The sequence below is a fragment of the Gopherus flavomarginatus genome, chromosome 4 (assembly GCF_025201925.1).
Source record: "Gopherus flavomarginatus isolate rGopFla2 chromosome 4, rGopFla2.mat.asm, whole genome shotgun sequence".
Taxonomy (NCBI): Eukaryota; Metazoa; Chordata; order Testudines; family Testudinidae; genus Gopherus; species Gopherus flavomarginatus.
This window is the reverse complement of record NC_066620.1, coordinates 162,799,659-162,819,040: the sequence shown is the minus strand read 5'-3', so window position 1 is coordinate 162,819,040 and position 19,382 is coordinate 162,799,659. Positions and strand designations below refer to the sequence as shown.

General features: G+C 38.9%; 1 protein-coding gene across 1 annotated transcript in view; it reads left to right on the top strand.

Annotated features, from left to right (window-relative positions):
- Positions 1 to 19,382, top strand: part of ADGRB3 (adhesion G protein-coupled receptor B3) — a 636,306-nt gene that overhangs the window by 399,411 nt on the left and 217,513 nt on the right. Inside the window, exons 15-16 of the mRNA XM_050951631.1 lie at positions 5,954 to 6,056; positions 13,253 to 13,296. Coding sequence (XP_050807588.1) covers positions 5,954 to 6,056; positions 13,253 to 13,296 — 147 coding nt within the window. The remainder of the gene's footprint in view (positions 1 to 5,953; positions 6,057 to 13,252; positions 13,297 to 19,382) is intronic.

Below are 19,382 nucleotides of genomic sequence, written 5' to 3'. Positions count from 1 at the left end.
AGGCAAATTTTCCAAGCCGTATGCAATGACAGATAGATGTAACATTTGTTATTCTTTATTAACGGGTTAACAGCTTTCACACTACAGTTTACAATATAACTTTTTTTTTTGTCACATGCAATGCAGCTGGATATGAGAAGGAGGCTGGATAGTTTGGTGGATTGGTAATGGGGAACAGAGCCTTTCACCTATAGATTCCTGGGGTGAGAACCACAAAGGAGACTTTGTCTCAGCATTGCAACACCTAATTTTTAGGCATCCTGCCACCAAGTGGAATCCTCAGCCTTGAGTTAGGCATCCAGGTTCCTTGTACAAGGCATAGGGAGAGTTAGGTGCCTAAAAATGGAAATCACAAAGCCAGTCTGCTGAGCAGAGAGCCGCCTAAAATAGCCTGTAGGAGATGCAGAGGACACTAAGCCCTAACCCTCAAAGGAGAGTTAGGAGCCTAACGGGATTCACAATCATCAACCTTCTGCAAGAGTCAGATGCCTAAGTGAGGTCAGTCATTTCTCGCAACAACAGCAAAAAAGATTTGAGGAGGAGGTTCTCCCCTTATACCCAGTGGGTAAAGCACTCGCCCAGGACATTAGAGACCCAAGTTCCAATTCCTACTCTGCCTGATGTGCTGTAGGGACTTGAATCAAGGTCTCCCATGTGAGTGCTCCAATCACTGAGCTATAGAGCTATTTCTCTTTGCACAAATAATTAAATATTCATAGGGTCAGAGAGAGTTACAATGACTCTACAGTCCCATGATTAAGGCACTCACCTAGGACTGGGTATTTGAATCAAGGTCTCCCATGTCCTGCATGAGTGCTCTAAGTGGTCGGCTCTTGGGCATAGGGAGGGCACTTCAACCACCACCTCTTTCTGCCGTATTTTGCCAGAGTAGCTGTGCTCAGAGCATGCCTTCTGGATTGGATCCCACAGGCGAGACAGGCAGGGGATACCTAGATTGAGAATGAAATCAGAGTTTGGACGTGAGCTGGATGTCAGTGTCCAGATTGAGACAGTTTTGCACATGCCCCCTACCAGGGATTTAGGTGCCTATGGGGTTAGGCAGCTGAGTGGGGATTCTGAGGATCCACATTTTGGATTTAAACACCTGAAATAGAAGGTAGCTTCCCACATCCCTCTGTGAAGCTGACACCTGATGTGAATAAGGCCCAGACTTTAGTGACTTAATTCTATCACCATTTGCCAGTAGTATATGTCAAATGAATCGTGGTTGTTCCAGTTCCCAGCAGAAAGGTGTTGTCCCCCTACTACATTTGGTCATAAATTAAGGATTTCATTATCCAGGGCTGTCAGTATAGTACCTCTCATAAACTCTTATATTAGGAAATTGAGGTATACAATGAGTGTTAAGGCCTGATTTCACTCTGAGGATAACTTCATTAACATTAATAAATCCTGTAAACTCACTGAGCAAAGAGAATTGGGCCTATTAACATTAATTGTTCTTTAAAATATCTTTTTGAACAAGGCAAATAAGTATGTTATTGCGTGTATGTTATTCTATCCACTTTACAATGACTTAGAATTATATTACTTTTTTCCCAGAATAAACAGGCACAATAGATACTTTTCCCCAAATGAGAGTTATTCCCTTCCCATGCACAAGTAGAAAGATGAAAAGATCTCATTTTCATTTAGTAAACACATATTTTACAATATTGTATACCATACTTCTGTACTGTAATGTGCAAGACTTTGTTTTCCTAATAATTTATTGAAATTTCTAGGGCCCCATTGAATACTGTATACACTGACTAATGTTTCCACAGCTGTGGTGTAGGCCCTGGGGTGTCTCAACATGCATATTGTTGTTACATTCTCAGAAAATTGATTTTCAGCACAATAATTTTCAAAACAACATTATGTATAATTCCCCTCTTGGGTACTATGAAGGAACACATGGCATAATGCTATCCATAAAAATAGTTTTTAAAGTTTTGCCCACATAAAATAATAACAGATCCAATGGAGATGATTTTGCAGTTAGCAAAGCTTTTTTTTTCTGCACTCAGTTTACTTGCATATCCTCATATTGTTGTTACTAGATTGCAATGTGCTCTCCCACATATCACCCATCCTTCTCAGCTCTTCTCCTCAGGAGCTGACAGCTCTGGCCCCAATCCAGAAAAGGCTCTTCGACTTCAACAGGTCTGCTCATGTGCTTTGTTGGACTGGGGACAGAACACTCACTGTGTTGCAGGATAGAGCCCTATGAATCTTCTAATTATTTTTTCCTGTAGCATATATGACATTTACACAATACCTGATGGTTTGATATGATACAATGACTTTATTTGCATTTACCTGAAATTGCCACATATCTTACTCAAAGCTCCACCTCTCCTGATTAATGTGGCTAATCTAAACTCGTACTAATCCCTCACCCACTGACCTCATATCATCATGAAATCTCTATATCTAGTTATAATGAAAGAGATATACATGTCTGGATAGAAATTTGTTGTTATTTATTTATCAAATCCAATTTACTTATAAAATAAAGGATTTGATTACATAACTGTATTTTAGAAATAAACTAAACTATTACCTCTCACATCTGAAACTAATAGTATAGGGCAAAATTCTGAAGCCCTTACTTAGTCCTCACTCAGTCAAAACACTCATTGGCCTGAATTCTGAAGCCTTTACTCAGACAAAATTCTCATTGGAATTAATAAAACTTTTTTCTACGTAAATAATTTCAGGATTTGACCCCTGTCATCTGGACCTTTATCACCTGTCAGTGTATTTCCCAACAATAAGACAACTTGGATTTTCTTGAAAATAGCAATACGTAGCATGCTTTGTACTTACCAATGCATCATTAACTCTGCCTTTGCATTCAGTGTGAACTTGATTCCTGTTTAACATGCCTTTCATGCCAGAAGTGTCTGAGGCACTTCACAAAATCATTAACAAAAACTTTTGGAGAACAACTCTAATGTTAGTCTCTAGAAACAGAGACTCAGCAGTGATAGGTTTCATACTTTAAGTACATTGATGTAAAGTCTAGATCCCTTCTGTTAAGAGCCCCAAACTGGGTACAGACAAAAAATGTTGGTCAGTCACAAAGTCTGACATGACTCACAGTGTCAATCATTCACTTATGTAAACTGGACAAAAGACTTATCTTAAAGACTAATAGGCCAACTTTGTATCCTGTGTGATCCGTAAGAGAAAGTCAACATGTATTATAATTTTGTTTGGTTTTCCTTCCTTTCAAATTATGCCATACTATTAAAGCATTTAAGGGCACATTTTCTGTGTAATGCATGGGGAGCTAAGTATAGTGTTAACATTAATGTTAATAGTTGTTTCACAACTGTAGCTGTACATATTACATTGGAAATTGTTTTATTACTGGTAAGTATTAATCAGTTGCCATGGTATGTTACTCTCAAAAGGAATACGGAATAGCTTTAATTTAGAGTGTTACCAAAATTGAAAATAGGAGGTTAACTAAAAAACAAAGTGTTTCTTTTTTTATATAAGCACTATAACCTATTTAAATATTTGAATTCTTGTTGTATGACATGGCCAAGTAAATTAGACTGTAGAATTCATGCCCTGCTTCAGAAAGAATGGTTTGATTCCTTGTGCTCTCAGCTGAGCTATGTTTCTAATATTGTGGTAATGACATTTCATATCTCAGTACTCCAGCAAAATGGAATCCTCTCTCAAACACTGTTCCCCTAGGGAAAATAAAAAAAAACATTGAAGATTTGTGATGTCATGTTATTGTTACAAAATCTAGATGGACTAGACGTTTCAGTAATAGATGGTAAAGTCTGCCCTATTAATATGTGCTCCTGTGAACAGTTGTGCTTATTTTTAAAATGAGCCTGCGGGATCATAAGCAACATGGATTATATACATCATGTAAACATCTGTTTATTCTAGCATGCAGAGGTAGATTAGGTGTTTGTGGGGCCCCTCCCAACCCGTTTTGCCTGATGTCCTCACCGCCCCCCCTCCCAGCACTCCTGACAGGGAACAGGGTCAAGGCACGGGAGTGCCCATTTTTCCAGGGATCCCCAATTGGCCAGGGTCTCTGGGGACAGTCCTCATTGGCCCAGTGGCTAATCTGCCACTGCTAGCATAGGCATCACCTGATAAGAACTGAATTCTGTTATAGAGAGGTGACAATAAAATACATATATAGATACTCTACATCAGTGGTTCTCAAACTTTTCTACTGGTGGCCCCTTAATATAGCAAGCCTCTATATGCGACCCCCCTTACAAATTAAAAACACCTTTAAATATATTTAACACCATTATAGATGCTGCAGGCAAAGCGTGGTTGGGGGTGGAGGCTGACAGCTTGCAACCCCTCCATGTAATGACTTCGTTACCCCCTGAGGGGTCCCGACCCCCAGTTTGAGAATCCCTGCTCTACATAAAGGTAGTTGAGGATATGGTAGGAGCTATAGAAAGCTAACAGCCAAATATTTTCTGAAGTGAACACATGTTAACAAAGATCTGTTTTAAAAGGAGATTTGTAAGGGCCTGATCCAAAGTCAATGCAAAGACTCCCATTAACTTCAGCAGGCTTTGGATCCAGCCCTGAAAGCACCAATATGAATGTTTAAATGTGTTTGGATAATGCAGTTGCTTATATGTATCTTGAAATGATTTTCAATCATTAGGATCAGCCTTTCTCTGTTAGATATAGATATAGAACAATCAGTAGACTCTCCCAAAGCACTCATCTATCTTCACGTTGTCTGGCTATGCCAGAAGAAGGACAGGAGGCACTAGAGGTGGTTTAATTAGGCCTCAACTTTATTCTTAACTCTCTGGGAGTATCTGGTAGATAAAAGTGTACAGAGCAGGAAATTCCATAATCATTTTCGTATAATACCAGGGGGCTTCCATCAGCCCTCCCCCTTACCAGTCCTGGACACCAGCCAACCCACTGCTGGGACTTCACCATCCTCCCCTTAAATGAGGGCTGGAGAGGACTATAAACGAGGGGGGATTTGCTTCCTGACATATCAGTCATAGGAGCCTCAAACCCCCTCCCCTTACCCCCTATTTTCTCTCTTTTAATGAATACTTTCTTTAAATCCTTTACCAATCCATTTTATCTGATGACTGTATCCTTTGGAGTACCTGCACTGGACATCCACCCCATGTTTACATAATGAGTTGCAACATCCTACTTAATGCCCATTCCATGCTGCCCCAACTGAGCCCTCCCAAAACCACAGTGGGGAAGGCAAAAGACCCTTACATCACCTTGGCCAATCTGGAGGTGAGGAGAGAATTCCTTCTCAGACCCCCCTCTCCCCCCAAGAAAGGGGTGAGAATTGCAAATGCCCACAGCAGATCCTGACAATCTGCTATTTCACCACTTCCATGGTGTGGGGGGAGGGAGGTGCTGCGCCACCTGGTCCAGGAGAAAAAAAGAAGACTTTGCCTGCCTGGCATGGACCTATATAGTACTCTTTCTCTTCTGGTCACCTGAGGGGGAGGGATGGATGCTGACCTGCTCTGCAACTGCTGTAAAAGTCACTCTTACCCTTTAAAGTGAGACACATTTTCCTATGTGGTATGGTCATTTTTCAAGTTAGTAGTTGGGGAAAAAAGGCAAAAGCAGCACTTTGAAAGAAAGATGTTCTGATCCACCTTGAGACAAATGAATTATATTCATTTAAAGGCTATCTGAAGGTTTGTTTGTCAATCTGTCTTTCTAATCAGTGACTCATCAGTGACTTAAGGAATGATGCTTCTGTTGGCGTTGTTGCTCTCTAATCTTTACAGTGTCCTGGAATGGTTGGTAACACGAATCAAAAACAAACCTATTTTCTAACCTAATTCTTAGGCATAGAAACCACCTGAAAATATCCAGAGGATCTTTCTTTTAATTTGTTAATGTTAGAGGTAACTGTTAATATTAACGGAATTTTTTGTTTCTAATCATTATTTTTCAGAAATTTTACTGTTGTTAATTCCAAAATCATTGTCGTCACTATAAGGCCTGAACCCAAAACAGCGGATTCATTTCTAGAGATAGAGTTAGCACATCTGGCTAATGTAAGTATTGCTGCAGCAAATCTTTATTTCCAGCTGTATTCTTCTTTAAAAAAAAAAAAAGCCTGATAAAATCAAAGCACAGAGATACAAGGCATACTCTGAATAGACTGTTTTCATGTTGCGTACATGCAGAACTGCCTGATCCTTTGTTTCTGTCATTCTTGTAGTTTTCATTTATACAGCAATTTTCATAGGGAACTCTACATTAACTGCTTTGATACATACAATGGCAAATGTAGTATTTGTCCACTGGTTTCCCTTTTGTTATCAAATGAGGTCCATAGTGCAACACACGCTTCAGGCCTTTTCTTAATTTTTTCTTTGCCATTATGAGATACATGAAAGGCCAATTCATATTTGACTATACTATCAGAATATGAAAATGCAGCCTCACTCCAGTTTTCAAGTTCTACAAATTCACAAGATCTCGTTTTTTATGCTATTTACTTGGCCTGCATAGTAATTAAAAGAGTTTAAACCAAAAAAACCCTCTAAATTTAATTCCGTATTAAAGGGTGACTAGAGTTGTACAGAAATATCAAACAATTTCTTCTTGCTGCTTTCAGCTACCTCTTGATATCAAAGAAAACTTTTACAGGAAAGTTGTGTAAAGTAAGACATCCAGATAAGAACAAGGCCTATCGATCACAAGGCCAGTGATGTCTGAGAGGTTATAATATGCGGAATTTCTGCCTGATTTTTACATTGATAATGAAGAGTTAGCAGTTATATTGAATCAAGGAGGAAAGAGACATTTAAGAAAGGCATATAAAATAAAGTTATTGTATTAACATAAAAGACTTCAAAGTTAATGGCATTTTGTTACATTTAATGGAACAAGTTCTCCATTGGCCTATTCGAATGCAGTTTCACTGACATTAATGGAGTTGCACTCAGCATCCTGTGGATTTGACCCAAAGACTCTGTAGGAAACTGGATGGCTATTGGAATTTATGTGGCAATCTGGTCCATTCATCTCTAAGTTTTTGGTTTACATCCAGCCCAGGCTGGAAGTGACAGAATATTATTACCATCTACTGACTATTCAGTAGTTGGTATGAAATTAGGTTTATGGTCTCATCTAATTCCTGGTGATCAGGGATTACAAAGAACATCACAATTGGTCCTCATGGTCAAGTTTAGCAGACAGGAAAAGATGGAACAAGCAAGGAGTCTGAGCTACCCTCTGAATCCTAGAGGTAGTATTTTAAAGTAAGGGTTGACACACATTGATGTGGCAGTGTGGGGAAGCTTTTACACTGTTGCAGCCAATGTGGTACCTTTTCTATGGGTTAACAGAAACTTCAATGTCCAGCACTGTCAGGAACGAAAATTTCACTAAAAAACATAATGGGCTGTATTCATTTAGACTGCTTTGAGGCATGGACCACAAATGAACACGGAAGCTCAATCTTAGCACTTCATGTCTATTTATCAGAAAAGCCAGACAGCTTGTGGAAAATATTTCCCTTACTGTATTTAGGTAAGTCAGATCACAGAGATCTTGAGACGAGCTCAAGATGCTTCTAGATCTTTGATTTTTGTTTATATTATTTTATTATTTATTAGTTGTGGAGTTATTTTTACAGCTCATAACTAAGGAATGTGAAAGGATCAGTTCATATGTGGAAACTTGATTGGTTAGTCACAGGGCTATAGCCCAGATAGATGGGGGAAAAAAAGAGAAGATTGTAATGACTTTGTTCATAGCTGTAAAATAAGAGGTAAGAAACAATCAAGGTAATATCAGTAAGCTCTGTATCAGTGTTGAAATCAACTGAGAAATCCAAAGTAAGCAATTAAAACGGCATGATGTAAACAAGGCAAAAGGAAGGTTTAATGAATGTCTTCACAGGTTGATTTCTAGAAAAAGACATTAAAGAGGGACCTGTTTCTTTAGCTTGTTTGTTTTATTATTCTTTTTTAAAATGTACAGACCCAGCACTTGCCCATTTTCCAGTTCTTTAGAAAGGTTCATTCTGGCAATGGGAGATGCAGGACATCAATTGTGATCTGGCATTGTCTACCTTTCTGTAACAGGATATTAATGAGTACTGTATTAGCACAGGACTAGGAAATGCTGACAAGGCAAGAGGATAGTAACCTTGTCAATAACATTATGGACCTGGCACTGTTTTCTTCTGGCTCAATTTTAGCTCAATAATATTTTACTCCAAATATCTGAAAGTTTTCTCCAAATTATACAGCCAGACAACTGCCCCCATGTGGAATCTCACTGAGGTCACTGTGATACCACATGAAGATGGGAGTTATCCTATTCCGATCCAAATGCAGAATCCTGGCCTAAAAACTGGGAATAGAAACTGATTTTACAATTTAGAATGGCTTTAATGTTTAGTGGTTTTCTGTTCATGATAGTTTCCCAGATGAGATTTTATATAAAGAAGAGCAATTGGAGATGCTGTGGCACATTCTCTGATTTGTGTCTTTTGCATTTTTAGACTGAGTGATCTTCATTTTCTTTATTAGAATTTACCTCAGTTGAAAATTAGAATCTAATTTTCTCTAATTATAATGTCTTAATATACTATAATCTGTCTTTTAACTTTGTACATCACACACAGTAATTAAGGTGAAAATGGTTTTACTTCATCTCTAGACTTTGACTCTTATACATTAATGGCTCAGAGTTTAATCATGATGTCAATTAAGTGGGCTAATTATTAAATTAATTATATTAAATATTAAATAGGAATTAAAATACAGACACTTTATTCCAATTAATCTTTTCTAGAAGTTTTCTTTGTGGTGTTGTTCTTTTCAAACTTTGCCTCTTTTAATATTATCTATACTATACCAATCAAAAAAGTCTGTAGTTGAATGGATTAATGATTAACTTATGATCTCTAAAATATACTCAGGGACCTGTGGGAGTACAGTTACTTTTTTTAATTATTATTTTTGTTAATTTATTTGTCCACTGATTGATTAAAATAAATTCTATTACTTATAAATCTGAGATGTAGAAGGGCTCCTTGCACAAACACGCATAAGTAATTGTGGAAAAGACACATGTGCATGTGAAAACCCCTGTTGGTCACAGCTAGAATATTTCATGGCTTTATTTTCAAACAATAAAATGTGAATTAATAAATTCCATTCTAACTACTTATAATAGGTGTTCATGTGCTCAAAAGGAATACATTACTATAATTGCATTTCACACTCAAATTTGGTATTCATAACATTGAATTATTTTACATATATATATCCTACCCATCAGTGGTATACCCAAATATCCTACCCATCAGTGTGTGTGTGTGTGTGTATACACACACACACACACACACACCACTGATTGGTAAGCTATTTGAAATATAGCACTGTATTTGAACTTGTAGATGATTTTAAATATAGCGCAGACCATGGTACTCTGTAACATGCTTATATGGCTTGCAGTGTGTTGCTCGCAGTACACGGTATTTAATGCCATCCAGTATGATCACAGGTGGATTATATTAGCAGTATGATCATGATTGTGACATTTTTCTAATAGTTATGCTGGAAAAGGCACCAACATCATGGACTTTGTTCCAGAAAGAATGTGAAATGCCATCTCCTAACTTTGCAGAACCTCTGCTCTTATATCAAAGGACAATGCAGCAGCAACAATCTAGTAATATTATGAGAGTTAAAGCTTCTGGTTATGATTACTTCCACTGAAACTTTGACTTCCAATTATTGTGGGCCTACATAGCCCGCACAATTATGCACCATGTCTTGAATATTGAAAGTTTTATGTGCCACACCTACGTATTTCTACTGCCAGTGTGTCAAGGATTTTTGGAAGACTATCGGTGACATTTATGCTGCTTTCAATGTTACAGCTTCATCTCCTATTCATTTCTATGGTGAGTCAACACACTTCCCTCTCCATGTGAATGAGCTCCAGAAGGGCCACAGATTTGTGACCTGAAAACTACATGGATTGGTCACTTCCTTAAACCTTCCCACAGAGTTCTCTATTTGCCTTGATTACTGGGCATTGATTGAAATGTTCTTCTTTAAAATCATTCTTTTAGCTAAGTCTGAACAGGGTCACCTTTTTCTCAAAGTATTTTAAAGTCCTTTCTCCATGCAGTATGGAAATAGATAGTGTAGGCTGTCCATCACTGGGGAAAAAAATCACAGCTACCTGCCTGTATAGTGGCATCGGTTTTAGGCATAAGTTTTAAGTGTGATCATGACTGCATAAGAATGAATATAGGCAGACTACTTCAAGTCTCAAGACACTTTCAAGTTGCAGAATCCTCTTTTATTATAATGTTCCTGTTATTGCCAATTGTGATTCTTCCATAATCTCTTCTACTGATGCTTCAGAATGCTTTGGGCCAGTGGTACAAGATGCATACACTGGCTTTGCATGTGGCTGTTATGTGTTTTTAGTCTTTTATTTTAGATTATGAAGTCACTTATCTATGTTCGTAAGGTGTGATGTGAATTTAAAGTACCACACGTATTTTTAAATAATTATACCAAACTTAGAACATTTAGTACAGTCACCAAACTAGTGAACTACAAGATCCGAACTTCATTAAATATGTTTGTTTCTGGAGTCTGGAAGAGAAAGCTATGCCTCTCTGTAAAAAGGGTGATAGAAGAATTCTAACAAATGGGTGGATATTTTCTTTCATTAATATTAATAAATAGTTTCTATAGTTTGAAAGAGCTGTGGAATAAAATGATGTGTGTGAAAGTGCTTCTTTAAAAATATTGTCCACTGGCAACCTGTACAACTGACTTTTTCAGTTCTATCCTAAGATTGGTATATAAAGATGAAAATAACTTGATCATTTTAAACTATTCCTTGCAATTTCCATTGTTTTTGTTTTCCATCAATCTTTTGTTGGCGGAGTTGTGCTTTTGTGCCCAGTTTCTATTTTAATTGATTCCTAACTTTAAGATATCTGTGCCAAAAGTGCTATATATGACTTCTAGGAGAACATTACATGAACATCATGACAAAATATGACTTGTGCATGTAAATAGAACCTTGAAATCTGTTCCTTTAGATGTCTGCAGTTTTGTTTGTGATTCTGTAGTATACATCTACTGTAGTTTGTGTAGCCGTGGCTTAATGCATACCCAGTCTTTACAACAAACGGGTAGCCCAGTCCTGCAGTCTTTACTCAGTCAAAATGTTCATTAGAGTTAATGTACACTTAGCCTGAAAAAACATTTGTTGGATTGGGCCCAAACTTTGAATTTTAGTCCTCACTTCATAGTGGACAGAAGGAAATAAGAGTAATAATAAAGAGCTTTCAATTTTCTGAAATATTACCCCACTTTAATATGTGTAAGAAACCGAGATTTAGGGCCCAGGCTCCCACTGATATGAATGGGAGTTGAGCTGGGCTAATACTGAGCATGCAAAAGTAGAATATTTGCTATGATGTAACCCTTTTACCGTTAATGGCACAAAAGATCCAGAAGGCCATTAATTTTCTCTCGTCATTAAATAATCTACCAGCATAGCCAGTTTCTACAGTGAACTTCTCCTCCTGCAGCCTTAGCATTGGGCCTTAGTAAGGGGCAGGATTGGAATGTGGCCAAAGTGTTACTGTGCCCCAGCTATTCTCCACTGGTGGATGGCCTGTTGTGATCAATAGTCAGTTGGGCTACTTTAAAGTGCGTGGGTCCAAGAATTGGTATCAGAAATAGAGAGTCTCAGGTCTAAGCACAGTTAAGGCTTTATCTGCATACAAAAATGGTACTGATTTAACAAAATCAATTTAGAAAGTGATGTAGCTAAATCAGCTCAACCACCTAATGTGAATATTCTGAAATAGAATTATGAATGTCTACAAAAAGGGGATGCAACAACTAAACTACATAGACTCATAGAAGATTAGAGTTGGCAGAGAACTCAGGAGGTCATCTAGTTCAACCACCTGCTCAAAGCAGGGCAAACCCCAAGTAAATCATCCCAGCCAGGGCTTTGTCAAGCCAGGCCTCAAAAACCTCTAAGGATGGAGATTCCACCACCTCTCTAGATAACCCATTCCAGTGCTTCACCATACTCCCAGTGAAATAGTGTTTCCTAATATCCAACTTAGACCTCCCCACTGCAACCTGAGACCATTGATCCTTATTCTGTCATCTGTCACCACTGAGAACAGCCTAGCTCCATCCTCTTTGAAACCCACTTCAGGGAGTTGAAGACTGCTATCAAATCCCCTCTCACTCTTCTCCAGACTAAATAAGCTCAGTTCCCTCAGCCTCTCCTCATAAGTCATCTGCCCCAGCCTCCTAATCATTTTTGTTGCCTGTCTTACATACAGTGCAACTCCTCCACCTTTTCTCCCGTGCCTATACTTCCTGAACAGTTTATACTCATCCATGACAGTGCTCCAGCCATGTGAGCTACCCCATCAAGCCTCTGTTATTCCAATCACGTCATAGTTCCTTGACTTTGTCAGAACTTCCAGTTATTCCTGCTTGTTTCCCAGGCTTCTTGCATTTGTGTACAGGCACCTAACATAACTAGCCAATTGCCCTACTTTATCAGTATGCAGCAGGAGGCCTCCCCTGTTGCACCCTCCTCCTTGTGTATCCTCCCAGTAACCCACTTCCCCTAACTCTGGGCTTAAGTCACCATCCCCCAGTGAACCTAGTTTAAAGCCCTCCTTAATAAGTTAGCAAGCTTACATAAATTGCTCCACTGATTTTGGTAAATTAATACCATCTTTGGGTGCAGACAAGACCTAAAATTCTGCCTATTGAGAATAACTAATCCATTAGTTAACCTGATTGGGCAGCATTTTGAAAGTCTTTTATTCATTCTTTCTGGAGTGGAATACAGGGGGAAAATTGAAATTACTTAATTAATATGAACTGGGCAGGCTCCACGTTTAGGTAGCTGGCACATTTGGACCCAATACCACAATCCTTTCCTAGTCAAAATTCCAAGTGGCTTCATGGAGACATCTACAGGACTGTTTCCTGAGTAGGGACGATAGACTCAATACTGCAAGGTACTCAGTGCGCTCTGTGAAGTGCTAAGTGACCTCAACTCCCACAGACTTCAATTTGTTTTTCACTCCCATTGATTTCAAACCTCTTCAAACTGAGGGTGATCTTTTAGTATTAGGCCCTGAACTAGGACTGCGGGATTGAGCACTTTATTGGGTACGTACACCAGTAACTAATGGTATTGTTTGTTTGTTTGTTTTTAGGGCACATTGAATCCCTATTGTGTGCTGTGGGATGATTCAAGAATGTAAGTGACAGATGTTTGCTTCTATTACTATGGATTAAATATTCCAAAACACGTAAAAATATTTAACTTGCCAGACAGTCAACAGTGGTCATTATGAGGGCATGGAAAATGTGCAATCCACAGAGTGAAATTATTTCCTTTCTATACTCTGCAGTCACATTGTAATGCAGATTTGAAAGACAGATTTGCTTGTTTTTCTATTACTAATCCTGAATTAGTAGAATATCTCACCAACAACTATCAGAGTTTAAGGCCTGAAGGGATCACCAGATCATCTAGTCTGACCTCCTGTATATCACAAGCCACCAACACCACCAAATGTCCACACACTAAACCCAGCAACCCAAATTAGACCAAATTATTACAGACTATATTAGATTAGTCTGTTATGTGCCACATGCAGAGAATAAAAGGGACTGAGGTGCACCAGTCCTTAAGCCCCTGCAATGAAAGGGAATTAATTAATTGAGAGAGAGCCATGCCACTGAGGAAGCTGAAGCTGCTGAAAGGTTTGAAATATTGGGAATACCGTGGGAGATATATTAGTCATCAGTGAATAGGTGGGACCATCAAAGAGTCATGATAAGTATAATTTATATGGCTCTGCAATTTATCACATGCATTTCACCACCATCTGGTACCCATGTATATGCACACTCTTTTATGAGATGGTGCTTTTTGTCTTGATTCTGCATGCTAACCGATCACTTACCAAAGGTCTGAAAAGCATTCCTTTGCTCTGTAGTTCCCCAAAACATTTCCCCCCAGTCATTAACTTAGTATTAACTGTGAGGGCATTCTATGATTCATGATGACTTTCTGTTGGCCTGGTAATTAGTTGTGTCTGGGGCATTTTATCTGAGTCCATTTGATTATATTACGGAATTTGTATTCTAATATTGTGAGTTTTAAATTAATGCAAAAGCTCCCAGCAGACTGGACAGATTCTTATCATTTATAAATCCAAATAAATAAATATATACAACATTATACAATTAGCTGGGTGCCTTGGGTTGTTGACTTGTTTTGTGTTTTGTTTTGTTTTGTGTTCACTTTCCTCTAAAGCATCAGAAATTTGCTATTGCAGAAACAGGAGACCAGATATAATGGATTAATAGTCTGATATAGTGTTGAAAATCATGTGGAGCTTTGTTGTGCTCACATGCTTCAAAAATGGCTAAGTTCTTCACAACCCAAATTTCACAAGAACTTTGGGGATCAATCCAACAAGAAAGTAATCAGCAGTAGTAAAAGATGCTTAGCTAATCACTGTTCCACAACAGGAAAAAAAAAGGTGCTTTAAAGTAAGTGTTTTTCAGATACGGTAAATGTTGCATTTAGCATCTGCATCAGGTAGCTATAACTGATGAATTTTTTAAGCCATCTTCCTGGCAAGTCGCCTAGATCTTAATCTCAGTGCACTACAATTCCATATGTGGTAAATTATATGTTTCTCTGGTGATGCTCTCAGTTTAATAAATGCTCCAGAAGTGGGTGAAACTTTCTCTTCCTGGATTTTAAACATTCTGCACAGGCTATTGTTCAGTGGTTGATAGCTCTTTTTTCATACACTCATGGAGAAGCCCCTGAATCTATGCTGTGAGCTGTCTGATCAGGTCTGGCTCTGCATTCTTGCTGCAATTTTATGGTGCATCTTTCTTCTACTGTTCTTATTATGTGGTTTTATATGTGGTATGTCTAATTGTTTGGAGAAATTATGTTTTATTTCATTTCTAGTTATGGAATAGAATTATATAACTTTTTTTTTATCTAGGTAACTTTTTAGAAGGCTTTCCTTTTGTCTGTCTATCAGGCTGACGGGCTTGCTGTCTGTCTGCATCTAGTTATTGTTTTTGTATAACATTAAGACAGGTACAACTAACTACGTGAAGGATCATAGCATGAATTATATATGTTAAAATACAATTTCTCATAGTGGTGCAGCATTCATTTTGGCTGACACTTCCAAAATATACAGTGCCTTTATTAGCTGATTTAGAATGAAGTTCTTTAGAGGCTGGGCTATTCCTTCAGTGTCTCCACTTTCCCAGATGATTAACTGAATAGCATCAACAGCAGAATGTATGACAGTGGACATTTATTTTTTTCTCTGAAATTAGTGTGACCATTTTAATCTCTGCATTGCATTCCAGTTTTGGCCTTCCATAAAATTTTGGGATGCTGAATGTTTTTCACATCAAAGCATGTGAAAACATACAAAATATGTTTTATTGAAATTCTGAGCTGAATTGGTCCACTGTCTGAAAGCTTTTGAAAAAGAAATCCTCTCCTTGCCACCAAATTCTTTCACATGAGCAAAGAAAGATTTAAAGGAACTGCTGTCACAAACTGCATGCAGTATATTGGATCCATATTCATCCAAGACAGGGAGGAGAGGAACCAGTCAACCACCCATCTATCACCTCACATCCTTCACCATGTGCAACAGATAAGCTGTGTGCAATATAACCCACTGCTACAATCAGGGCACCCTTCTCACTGTTCGGTGCCAGTGCCATTCACAGATACAGTATCAGTGGTCTGAAAATTGGTCCACACAGGGATTGCCATACTGGATTAGACCAGTGACTTGGATTTGGATTCAGGACATCTAGGTTCAATTCCAGGCAAAGACTCCCTGTATGCCCTGTATGCCAGCAAGTTAAAAAAGTATGGGATTGGATTAATGGACTATAAGGTGGATAGAAAACTGGCTAGATCGTCGGGCTCAACAGGTAGTGATCAATGGCTCAATGTCTAGTTGGCAGCCGGTTTTTAGTGCAGTGCCGCAGGAGTCTGTCCTGTAGTCAGTTTTGTTCAACATCTTCATTAATGAGCTGGATGATGGGATGGATTGCACCCTCAGCGAGTTTGTGGATGACACAAAGCTTGGGGGAGAGGTAAATACACTGGAGGGTAGGGACAGGGTCCAGAGTAACCTAGACAAGTTGGAGGATTGGGCCAAAAGAAATCTGATGAGGTTCAACAAAGACAAGTACAGAGTCCTGCACTTAGGATGAACGAATTCCATGCTCTGCTACAGGCTGGGGACTGACAGGCTAAGCGACAGTTCTGCAGAAAAGGACCTGGGGATTACAGTGGGCAAGAAGATGGTTATAAGTCAACAGTGTGCCCTTGTTGCCAAGAAGGCTAACGGCATATTGGGTTGCATTAGTAGGAGCATTGCCAGGAAACCAAGGGAAGTGATTATTCCCCTCTGTTCAGCACTGGTGAGGCCACATCTGGAGTATTACATCCAGTTTTGGTCCCCCCACTAAAGAAAGGATGAGAACAAATTGGAGAAAGTCCAGCAGAGGGAAACAAAAATGAGTAGAGAGCTGTGGTACATGACTTATGAGGAGAGGCTGAGGGAACTGGGCTTATTTAATCTCTGAAACAGAAGAATGTGGGGGGGATTTGACAGAGCCTTCAACTACCTGAAGGGAGGTTCCAAAGAGGATAGAGCTTGTCTGTTCTCAGTGGTGGCAGATGTCCGAACAAGGAGCAATGGTCTCAAGTTGCAGTGGGAGAGAGGTCTAGGTTGGATATTAGGAAACACTATTTCACTAGGAGTGTGGTGAAGCAATGGAATGGGTTATTTAGGGAGGTGATGGAATCTCCATCCTTAGAGGTTTTTAAGATCGGGCTTGACAAAGCCCTGGCTGGGATGATTTAGTTGGTGTTGGTCCTGCTTTTGAGCAGGGGGTTGGGCTAGATGACATCCTGAGGTCTCTTCCAATCGTAATCATCTATGATTCAATGACCTTAGGCAAGTCACATCATCTACTCTGTGCCTCATTTCCCCATCTGTAAAGTGGTGGTAATAGTACTTCTCTACCTCACTGGCGGTTGTGAGGCTAAAATCTGTTAAAGATGGAGTGGTACTCTGCCACTATCATTATTTGGTCCATATGAGTACATGGATAGACAGAATAACATAATGCATCACATGGTTTTCAGTGAGCACTGACCAACTTTTTAAAAAATCAGGTAATTTTTTTTTTTTAGTAATAGGTGTTACTTTTTGGCAGGCAATATATCACATCTGCTGCTTGCCCTTAAAACTGCCCTTGAATCATTAAGGAAAGGATTACTAGGATTTGGTGGTCCTTCCCTGCCAATTTCTGCAGCAAAGATGAGATAACAGTATGGAAGATATTCATTTGTCCATATGGCATATATCTGTCATAGCACCATGTGCCCCCAAATACCCAATTGTCTGGAGAACAACAGAGAAACAATTAAATAAAAAAATTATTACCTTGAATGTTTTGTTCAGGTTCGGCATGAGTTTTGGCAAGTCTGATTTGTTCTATTTTCTTTTTCCAATCAGGTTCACCCATTTCTAATTTACATTGACAGGAGTTAATACGTTTACCCTAAATGTGTCAAATTATGAATATCTGCAAGCAAAAAATAAATTGTGAGATTTTACAAATTTCAGGAAGTCACTCCAGGCCAATATTTTGGTGTTTCTGCCAGTAAAAATATATTCATGTTGAAAAATACTTTTTTAAAAAATCTACTACCTCAAATAATGTTTTTTTTCAAATTTGAGCATTGTTTCATTTTGCCATTTTTCTTAAAGTGAAAATAGCTTCTTTTAGAAAAAATTAAAGTGAAAAAATTTTCCCACCGTTTTACCGGCAATGTACATTGTTTCTCATAACTCTACTGTACCCACAGACTTATAGCCTATTAGCATATCTAATAGCAGGTAATCAAAGAAATCATCTGCAAACACTTGGAAGGTGGTAAGGTGATAGGGAACAGCCAGCATGGATTTGTAAAGAACAAATCATGTCAAACTAATCTGATAACATTCTTTGATAGGATAACGAGCCTTGTGGATAAGGGAGAAGCGGTGGATGTGATATATCTAGACTTCAGTAAGGCATTTGATACAGTCTCGCATGATATTCTTATAGATAAGCTAGGAAAGTACAATTTAGATGGGGCTACTATAAGGTGGATGCATAACTGGCTGGATAACCGTACTCAGAGAGTAGTTGTTAATGGCTCCCAATCCTGCTGGAAAGGTATAACAAGTGGGGTTCCGCAGGGTTCTGTTTTGGGACCGGTTCTGTTCAATATCTTCATCAACGATTTAGATGTTGGCATCGAAAGTACGCTTATTAAGTTTGCAGATGATACCAAGCTGGGAGGGATTGCAACTGCTTTGGAGGACAGGGTCAAAATTCAAAATGATCTGGACAAGTTGGAGAAATGGTCTGAGGTAAACAGGATGAAGTTCAATAAAGATAAATGCAAAGTGCTCCACTTAGGAAGGAACAATCAGTTTCACACATACAGAATGGGAGGAGACTGTCTAGGAAGGAGTATGGCAGAAAGAGATCTAGGGGTCATAGTGGACCACAAGCTTAATATGAGTCAACAGTGTGATACTGTTGCAAAAAAAAGCAAACGTGATTCTGGGATGCATTAACAGGTGTGTTGTAAACAAGACACGAGAAGTCATTCTTCCGCTTTACTCTGCGCTGGTTAGGCCTCAACTGGAGTATTGTGTCCAGTTCTGGGCACCGCATTTCAAGAAAGATGTGGAGAAATTGGAGAGGGTCCAGAGAAGAGCAACAAGAATGATTAAAGGTCTTGAGAACATGACCTATGAAGGAAGGCTGAAGGAATTGGGTTTGTTTAGTTTGGAAAAGAGAAGACTGAGAGGGGACATGATAGCAGTTTTCAGGTATCTAAAAGGGTGTCATCAGGAGGAGGGAGAAAACTTGTTCACCTTAGCCTCCAATGATAGAACAAGAAGCAATGGGCTTAAACTGCAGCAAGGGAGATTTAGGTTGGACATTAGGAAAAAGTTCCTAACTGTCAGGGTAGTTAAACACTGGAATAGATTGCCTAGGGAAGTTGTGGAATCTCCATCTCTGGAGATATTTAAGAGTAGGTTAGATAAATGTCTATCAGGGATGGTCTAGACAGTATTTGGTCCTGCCATGAGGGCAGGGGACTGGACTCGATGACCTCTCGAGGTCCCTTCCAGTCCTAGAGTCTATGAGTCTATGAGTCTATGAGCATGACTTATAGCCTATTACCATGTTGCTAAAATTGAAATGGAT